Source organism: Dermacentor silvarum, unplaced genomic scaffold (genome assembly GCF_013339745.2).
Source record: "Dermacentor silvarum isolate Dsil-2018 unplaced genomic scaffold, BIME_Dsil_1.4 Seq1961, whole genome shotgun sequence".
Classification (NCBI taxonomy): Eukaryota; Metazoa; Arthropoda; class Arachnida; order Ixodida; family Ixodidae; genus Dermacentor; species Dermacentor silvarum.
Window position 1 is genome coordinate 13,389 of NW_023605841.1, and position 9,552 is coordinate 22,940.

The following is a 9,552-nucleotide window of genomic DNA, read 5'->3' on the forward strand; positions in this document are numbered from 1 at the left end:
GCGTAGACGCTGTGTCAATCGCGTTACGGTGCAATGTGTTCCGTTCAGAGGCACATCGCGTGGTGACTGGGTTTGTCGGCGTAGCTGCACAAAATTGCGTCATCATATTTCGACGACTTGCGGTTGTAAGCCGCACCAGAGTCACCGCCGGCCTAGGCGTCCTGTCCAACAAGCGAAAATTAGAACGAAAATTACAACGACTGACAAATGCACAAAACCATTTCAGCTCGCTTCTTGCAGCGTGCCTCTGCGTACCGCGGCGCCCCGACGCCGTACATTTTGTTTCTCGCGGAGCTCGCTAAGGTGGCGCCACAGCTCAATGCAGAAGGCGGATTATAATCCTTGATCTAAACTACTCTATGAGGCGGCCATTACATTTACAAGAAATCTGGACACCTAATTGAATAATTACCATAATTTCGCTAATAACCTTATTAATTTTTTTATTTTAAGGTACATCTTTCAATCTACGAATTAGAGCCGCCGAGTTGGCAAGGCCTATTCATTTGGAACAAATTCTCAGAACTGAACCAGTTTCAAGATATTAATTTTCAAAGTGTCCGACAAAATGCTTAGGCGTTCCAGTTAACTTTGTGCTTCAATGCATAAAACAGCGTTTTCCTCAAAAAGCTGGTTCAGTCCTGAGAATTTCTGTCTTGAGAAACTGGTTCCGTCCTGCGAATTTGTTGAAGTTTCCAGGCACTGAATACACGTGAGCGTCAATGAACTTCATTTATGCAACGTTCTTTTTGTGGCTCGTACGGCTGTGACTCTCCAAGTTTCGCAAGTATATGCTGGCAGCTTGGGTCGTAGATAACTTTTGCGTGTTTCTCGTACTTCTCGAATGCTTTCACACAATTCTTGTGCGGGGTCTTTGTGATGAACGTATTTCTAATTCTCAGGTCATACTTGTGACGTTTGCCTGGAAAAGAATGAAAATTGTCTTAACTTTGAGAAGCACAACAGCTAAAAGCACTACTATTTCACATTATCTCAGAAAGGGCAGCTGCTCAAACTACACTTATTTGCTGATAAACTTTTAAGTGCCAAATTTCAAGAGCAATATTTTATTTCAGCTTACGAGCACTCTATTGACACTTGCCTGTGTTCATACGAACGGGTTAAAGAATCCGAAAGAGATAACTTCTGAGTGAACGACTAAGACATTTTTTTTTCAGTGGTGTCCACAAGCTTTGTGTAACTCATAAAGGCGCATGAAAAATGTACCACCCAGATTTTAATAATTTTTTGGTACCTAATCATTTCAAGATTGCCTGCCTGCCTGCCTAATTGTCTTCTGACACTGTATGTACAATGCGAAAGTCTTATGAATTCCGCCTAAATATCTCATCTTAAATATCAAGTTGTTTTGAATTATTCTGTATAAGCTTGGAAAAAGAAAAAAAAAACAATGCTTTGAATTGATCTTTGTGAGCTTCTTTCCGTTGCTGTCTTTGTAAGCAGGGGGTGGCGGGGCTAGTCAAGCTGCTAATAAGCAGCTTTTTTTCCCGCTATCCTCACCGTTTCTGTACATTTTGGTTCTGTACTGATGTGCCATAAGGGTGAAATAAAGCAAATGTCAAATGTCAAATGGTACGATGATGTATTTTATCAAATACTTGGGGCCTTTATTGCAGCAGAACTCGATGCAAGTGCTCATAAGTTCTCAATAGAAACATGGTTACTGTCAATAGCAAAACTAAGCCTTTTACAAGCCCGCTTAGCATTCTGATGGCAAAATTACAATTTTAGTGGTCATTATTGTTTCTTTAGGAGGTACTTTTACTCTTCGCATGTGTGACACAATATGTTGGCATAGAACATAGGACATATGTGAACATAGGAGAGTTTTGCTGTTGCTTTCCCATACGCACGGGGTGATACTATAACAACATACAGATGAACACGTTATATTTTTAGAAAAATGCAGGCGTACAAGTGTAATCTTCCGTGTATTCCCCTCCCACCTCAACCCCTTAACTCGCTCCGAGCCCGTAAAAAGTTTCTCCGGCAGGACACATGCGCTCTTATTCCACCGTGTGTCAGCTCCCTCCCCCTTCACCTTACTAGGGCGGAGGAAGTTGTGCTTAGGAGGCTTTGGGCCCTGGTGGCCCTTACACCGGCTGTGATCTCGAGGTGGAACTGGTCGCATTTACCACTGGGTGCTACGTGTTCATACTTCTCCGTCCCTGTGATGGATACAGGTGCATACCACCTAATATGGACATGTACTGGTTTACAATCGGAACGCTCGCGTCTCCTACTACAAGCCGGCCTCGGCTACAGTGTGACAACGAGCTATGACCGCTGGATATATGATAACAGATTCCACAAAACACTGCTTCAATTCATACACAACATAGGCCTCACAGAACACATAAAAGACACATATACACATCAAGAATTGTGCCTTAGCGGCAAGTCTTTATCGCAATAAAAAAAGTGCAATCTGTTCAGCGTTTGGTTCAAGGTCATTTAAACATTCGATGTAATGGTGCCTCTCTTGCGATAACAGCCAATTTCTTGCTTTGAAAAACATTTGCATGATTTGCTCGTTAATGTTTTTATTAGAAGCTTCAAGCGTATCTTACTACAGGGGGCGCATGTGATTCTCTAACGCGCTCAGCGTATTTTTATTTTATAGCTGATGCCATCTGCTAGAGCTGTACACTATATACCCCATTTTGGTCGATTGCTGTTTACCCCAATGTGTAATTTATTATGAAATATAGAATAAATATCTCCAATATTAAATATTCGAATAAAGTATGCACAGTGATTCTCATTTATTTAAATTTACTGTATCGATATTCGACATTTACTGAATGTGAAGGCAAGAATTGTAATTTTGGTCAGCGGCAAAAAAGGAACCCGCGCGAAAATTACCAATATAGATATAACCCCTAATGTCTCTTTACCTGACACCACCTGAGAATGTTTTTAGACAGGAAATAAGTATACTTTTCGGAAATATTGGTTAAAAACATCATATGTTCATTGAGAACATACGACCACTTCTGGCATACGCATAGGTCCCGCGTACTTAATGAACTGCATCTGTATTCGTGTTCATATGACGGTAGAAAGAGACATATGCAATGTAATGCATTGAACATTTCAGATTTTTTGAAGCCTACACAAACAAAAATCTGGTAATTGATATATGATACACGTAATTAAATAACAAATAAAGTGTGCGCGCCGCAGTACTGCTATGTGCTGATATCAAGTTGTGGCAGTGCTTTCATACAAGGATCTTGAAGATAGGATAACAGTACACCGTGGTCATCTTCGCAGAATCTTTCTTAACAAAATGAGCCATTAAAACAAATGTAGGTTTTCAACGAAACTTGCAAATAAAATTGGTTCTGTACATTTTGACAACGCAGGCTTCAGAGATTCTCTCTTCATATTATTTTTTTCGTCACAGAATAGTGTGGTGAGTTGTGATATTTGGATCCCTATGTATTACAAACGCAATATGACAAACGAAAGTCGTCTGCTGATCAAGAACAAAATAAGCATTTAGAATCCAAAGCCTCTATGAGGAAGTGCTCGGGACCTCCAAAATCCTTCTCTATACCAATTAGTTGTCAAGGCCACGCACGTTCTCTACCACTCGCAGTATGGCATGGTAAGCGTGGTTTAGAAAACGAAAATCTTCATTTAGCATGCATTCGAGAGAAAATTAGTGAAATAGTCGCTATTGCATCAAAGAACTTTGATGCAATAAGATTGGCTGCACAGGCATATTCTATCAGAGAGTCCCTACTCGAAAAAATGTTCTGCGCTGCTCAAAGTAGACACAATATATCTACCACATGCCGAATGAAGAGCGGTGCCACGCCGAGTCGCATATTTGCAAGGTCACTTAGCTTGAGCGATGTATCAGCCATGCCCTAGCCGCTCTTTATTGTATAAAAATTTCCTGTGAGGATATTCCCAACCCTTAACCTATTTCCTGTTTTTCATTATAAAGCTTCACAGAGAAAACTGCTGCAAACGTGTGCGAGGTGTATAATTCAGCATTTAACATTAGAGAGCTCGGTAGGAGACCATCAGTCATCGCGTAAATTGCAAAATTTAGCGGGAAATATTTAATTCAAATACAAGAATGTTTAAAATTCTAATGGTTAAAGCACAAAAAAAGGATGATGAAAACCTGCAAAATGATTACAGCTGCCCTTTGGTAGTGGAAACACGCAAATATAGATGCTTCTGAAGAAGGAGCTGCAGTGACCTCAAACAATCAGAAAGAAAAACGTTAAATATATTAAACAAACCACAAATATTCGTCGTGACCATAACCACTGCACAGCTGGAGTCATCGCTCATGAAGAGCAGATCCTCTTGAAAGTTCAATATAGGACCTGTAAGGGAAGACGAGGTTTCTTGAAAGACCGAGTGTGGTAAATACAATTTTCGTTGATTGTCTTGCAAATTTGATGAAACTAAGTTTTCTTTGCTATAACATAGCGTTACTTCGAGGGGGTACATTTAGGTCATTTTAACTTGCTTGGCACCACATTGTTACGGATGGATAGGAGGAAAGAAAAAGAAGAAGATCGAGAGACACTGGCTGCTGCGTGTTGTCGCTGGTCAGCTATCTTCACCACATTCCCTCTACTTGTGTATATATTGTAAATACATTCTGTCTATACTCCCAACATCCCCGTAACATATTGGTGGAGGTGCAGGGTACCACGGCTGGAAACGGAGCTCCGCAGTGGACGTCGCATCACCGTCGCCACCATGACTGACGGTGAGCACGCGGGATCAACGTCGTTGCCGCCTGCAACGTCAACGTCACCGTCGCCAGCTACGTCGTCGTCCCCATCGGTTGTGGTACAATCCAAGGATCCCGGAGCTTTCTCTGGAACCAATGGCGGATTCAACAGATGGGACCCTACGCTTATGCTAGCTAACGTGTTGTTGTACCTAAGAGGCACGGCAAAGGTGTGGTACGAAAACAAAGAGGAGCTGACCAGCTGGCACCAATGCAAATAGAAGTTAAAAGAGGTGTTTGGCCAACCAGCCGGCCGTAAAATTTCCGCAAAGCAGGAACTGGCCTCCCGTGCCCAATCCCCCACGGAGTCCTATGTTTCGTATATCCAGGACGTGCTGGCGCTTTGTCGTAAAGGCGATCATGACATGACTGAAGCTGAGAAGGTCGGGCACGTGCTGAAGGGAATTGCTGACGACGCCTTTAATCTGCTCATGTGCAAAAGTTGTTCTTCAGTTGATGCTAGCATCGAAGAGTAGCCGACAATTCGAGCAGGCCAAAAGGCGCCGCGACCTGCAACCATTCGCCAGACTTCCCAATACTGCCCCAACGTCGACGTGTGAAGATAAGCCTACACAGCAGCATGCGTCGCCATCAGAGGATGTGGTGCGAATCGTTCGACGTGACCGGGAAGCGATGGCACCCGCAGCTTTCTGTTCGTGTCGCCCTGACGCTACCCCTCTTTCAGTTCCCCTCGTTCAAGCCATCGTTCGCCAGGAACTTGAAAGCATTGGTTTACATTCTGTCGGTGCTCTCGCCAACTCCAGAGCCAACGAACGCTCTTCTACTATGTTTGCTCCACCACGACGCTTCTCTCCGCGTTATCGCAACCAGACTGAGTGGAGAACTGCGGACGACCAGCCGATATGTTTCACCTGTCGCCGCATTGGTCAAGTCGCCCGATACTGTCGCAACTCGTGGCCCTCAACAACTCGCACGCCGACCAACCTGAGCCATTTTGATGGAAATGCCCACCGTGTTTCGCCCTCCGCCGAGTCTAACAGTGCGGACAACTCTGCCAGAAACACGTGGTACAGTCACTCACCATCACCTCGCGGACACCAGTCTCGTTCACCACAAACACGTCGCCCATCTTCCCGTTCGCCGCAGCCACGTCGCCTTTCGTCCCCTGTGGCTCTCGACTGCGTTCTTTCGGAAAACTAAGAACTGCAGCCCTCGGAGGTGGTGCTGCATTGACAACTAATGCAGCAAATCCTCTGTCTGTGGCCACAAAGAGAAGTATAATTGACCTTAAAGTAGAAGGCGTACCTGTGCAAGCACTCGTCGACACTGAAGCCCACATATCTGTGATGAGTGCTAGTCTACACACAAGTGCTTCGTGTGGCCGACGGTGGTGTGCCGGTTGTTCTCGGAATGTGTACGGTGCGTTTAAGTATAGCCGGCCGCCCTCCTTCTGTTCTCTTTGCTCTGATGGACAACTGCTCTCACGACGTGATCCTTCGGTTGGACTTTTTATCCAACCATTATGCTCTCATCGACTGCGCTACCGGCGTCCTTCAGTTGGAACTGCCTCAACTCGCTGAAGCTCCAAGCACTGCGCCACCGGGCCTGTGCTCGCTTCAAGATGTCCGTCCGTCACCCGAGGCAGGCACTTACGTCGCTTTGATCGCACAGCCACAGGTTGCTGACGGTGAATATGTGCTTCGCCCCATCGTCGACGTGCTTTTGAACCGAAACGTTGCTGTTCCGCATACGCTGATCAGGGTTACGAATAATGACGTCGTTCTCCCGCTTCTGAACTTCAGCCTGTGCCCTCAAGTGCTTCCGGCCGGCATGTTCTTGGCCAGCGTTCCTAGTACGTCCGAATTTGACATTCAGAGTATGGATGCCGAGAGTGCATTATTAGCGCCAATTGCAGCTCACAGCTCTGGTTCTTTCACGGAGGACTTCACCAAAATGACGGAAGGATAGGCGGTAAGAAAAAGAAGAAGATCGAGAGATACTGGCTGCTGCGTGTTGTTTCTGGTCAGCTATCTTGACCACATTAACTCTACTTGTGTATATATTGCAAATACATTCTGTCTATACTCCCAACAACCCCGTAACAATATACTTTCACATCATGCAAGGTGGGAGCGTGGGAATGCTTTTGTACATGGAGCAATTTTTGAGCAAGAACACTGCAGTTTTGGCCACTCAAGTTATTATGATGTCGTCCATGACAAATAAGTTTGCAGGAAATGTGGGAGAGACGGTACTCTATTGAAAAAGAAACATTAGTAGGGTCATAATATTCCTGCCTGGTGACACTTATTGAGAACTGTAGAATGGGGAATCTGGAAAAGACAGACATGTATATTACCTAATGAAATAGAGAAAGTATTTTGTTAGTGGATGTAAGTATTGAGGGCGTGGAGACGGAATCCTCGATTCAGAGCTTTTTTGATAGTTATTGGACCATATGGCGCCACCTCAACATGCGAAGGTACCGCTCAACTGTAAAACATACCGAAAGTTTTCACGTCCATGTGTTTCCTTCGATCCGTATAAAATATTTCTTGTAATGTCCTAGAAACCCTGTAAATAAACGGAGCGCGAATTGTTATTCATATTATTTTTTTCATGCTAACGTTTATATTACTTGTAGCCGCGATTGTAACACGATCGTGTGAAGTTTACAGAAATTCTTTCCATGCTGTCCACCACGTCCACTAAACACTTTAAATTGGTCCATCGAGAGGTAGTGTGTATCCATATTGGTTCCGTCGTAGAAAATAACTGAAACAAAAATGAAAGTACTCTTATGAGAGTCACATAGTCATCGCAAACGGTAGCAATAGTTCAATGCAATACTTCTATGCAAAATAAACACTAAGGATCGGCCACTGTGTGAATCTGCGTGATCGGCAAAGCCGAGCACTATTTTATGAAGGTCGAAGCAGTGCGATAGAGCAGTATCAGTCAATCGCGAAGGAAATCTTAAGTTTCATGACAACCCACCAAGCCGACAAAATTCATCTTGTTGAAAGACACGTCGTGGAAAAGCAAACAAATCAAACTTTCAATTAAGTTTCGGCTTCAGTGCTGTAGGCTTGCCCCGAAATTTGATTGTGATCGAGCATTTCAACAAGAGGGCCAGTTTTTTGCCAACCAAGACGTTCATAAAATTACGAGTACTCTGATCAGTTTTTGGCGTCGTGTCTTTGTAAAACGAGACATTAACGGAATGAGCCAGATTCTTTTGATGGTATTTATTAAGAATCTAGCCGTACTCAGAGCGTCAGGCTTCCAGCTATACATTGCAGGAGGGGCATAAGTTATGTTCGCAGGTTTGTTTTGTAGATTCTTTTCTGAAGGCCACTGTTTTATAATGCAAACATGCCAGTCTTTGACCACCCTACCCGTGCTTTGACCGCCCAGGTAGGGCGGTCAAACGCCATTGCTTCGAAGCCTAAAATACTACAAAAAAGAAAGACGGTTACCGAAGCAAGGCCGCCCCGAAGCATGCGCTCGTAACGTCACCGCTGTGTTAACATCCGCTCGCGACCGATTATACAGGGTGTTTCAGTGAACACTTTCAAAAATTCTTAAAGGTTGCTTGTGGCAGAAAGCACAATTCTAGTTAATGAGCTGGTCTACTCGAAGAGGCGGACATTACTTGAACAAGGAATTGAAATGCATAATCGAATATTTAACAATATTTCACTAATTCAGCTTTTAACTAATTACCTTATGGCCCATATTGCAATTTACAAGTTCAGGTCATGGAGGTCGCAAGCTGGATACACTTGGAGCGAATTCTGGGGATGACACCAGTTTCGAGATATTAATTCCCGAACTTTGCGTAGAAATGCATTGGCGTTCCAGTTAGTTTCTTAACAAAACGTCGCTTTATGCATTGAAGCACAAAATTAACTGGAACGCCAATGCATTTCTCCGCAAAGTTCGGGAATTAATATCTCGAAACTGGCGTAATCCCGAGAATTCATTTCAAGTGGATCCGCCTTGCGAGCTATACGGCTACAAATTGTAAATTGCAATATGGGCCATCAGGTACTTAGTTAAAAACCTATTTAGCCAATTTTTGGTGATTAGTGCATTCTGCATTTCAATTTTTTCTGCCAGTAATGTCCCCCTCTTCGAGTAGACCAGCTCATTAACTAAAATTGGGCTATCTGCCGCAGGCAACCTTAAATCAATTTTGAAAGTGTTCGCTGAATCACCCTGTATATCACACAATCACCTTCCTTTATCTTCAGATACCACCAGCGTGACCCCCATGTATTCGCTGGTCTTCGCGGATAGGATGTGGACGACTGGCTGGACAATTATGAGCGAGTGAGTTCCGCCGATCGGTGGAATGATCTTCTTAAACTCCGCCATTTCTCCTTCTATCTGCCTGGTGTGGCGAAGACGTGTTTCTTTAACCATGAGGTTGACTTGAGCGCCTAGACCCGCTTCAAGCACCAGCTTCACAATGTAATTGGCAAACCGGCCGTTCGGTCCACTCTCGCCAAGAAAAGCATTGATGCTCGCAAACAACACCTGGGTGAGTCGTACACCTTGTACATCGAGGACGCCCTTGCACTCTGCCCACGTGTGAATTCTTCAATGTTATTCTCAAATACATTGGGACCCTTGCCCTCAATACCCTCTTCCAAAGAATCCGGCTACCGTCGCTGACGTCGTCACCACTTGTCAACGCCTCGATGAGCGCGAGTCTTTCCACCTGCAACCCGACATTGACGATATCCAGTCTACGGTAGACGAGGATCTACGTACACTGATACGCACGCTCAAACGCGAAA

At 44.3% G+C, this 9,552-nt stretch overlaps 1 protein-coding gene across 1 annotated transcript; it reads right to left on the reverse strand.

The window, feature by feature from the left end:
* Nucleotides 1-525: 525 nt before the first annotated feature.
* On the reverse strand, nt 526-7,518 carry LOC119434723 (uncharacterized). Its single transcript, XM_049659580.1, has 4 exons — nt 7,386-7,518; nt 7,254-7,321; nt 4,284-4,370; nt 526-922 (listed from the first exon to the last, which is right to left on the reverse strand). Exons 1-4 carry the CDS (start codon nt 7,436-7,438, stop codon nt 720-722), a joined length of 411 nt encoding a protein of 136 aa, XP_049515537.1. The 5' UTR covers nt 7,439-7,518; the 3' UTR covers nt 526-719.
* Between the last annotated feature and the right edge of the window lie 2,034 nt (nt 7,519-9,552).

Excerpts from the sequence above, each read along its gene's own strand:
- LOC119434723 (XM_049659580.1), bottom strand. The coding sequence starts at position 7,438 with ATGGAAAGAATTTCTGTAAACTTCACACGATCGTGTTACAATCGCGGC. Across the intron at positions 7,322-7,385 it reads TGTTACAATCGCGGCTACAA|GGTTTCTAGGACATTACAAG; the intron begins GTAATATAAACG and ends GTTTATTTACAG. Across the intron at positions 923-4,283 it reads GGTCACGACGAATATTTGTG|GCAAACGTCACAAGTATGAC; the intron begins GTTTGTTTAATA and ends ATTCTTTTCCAG.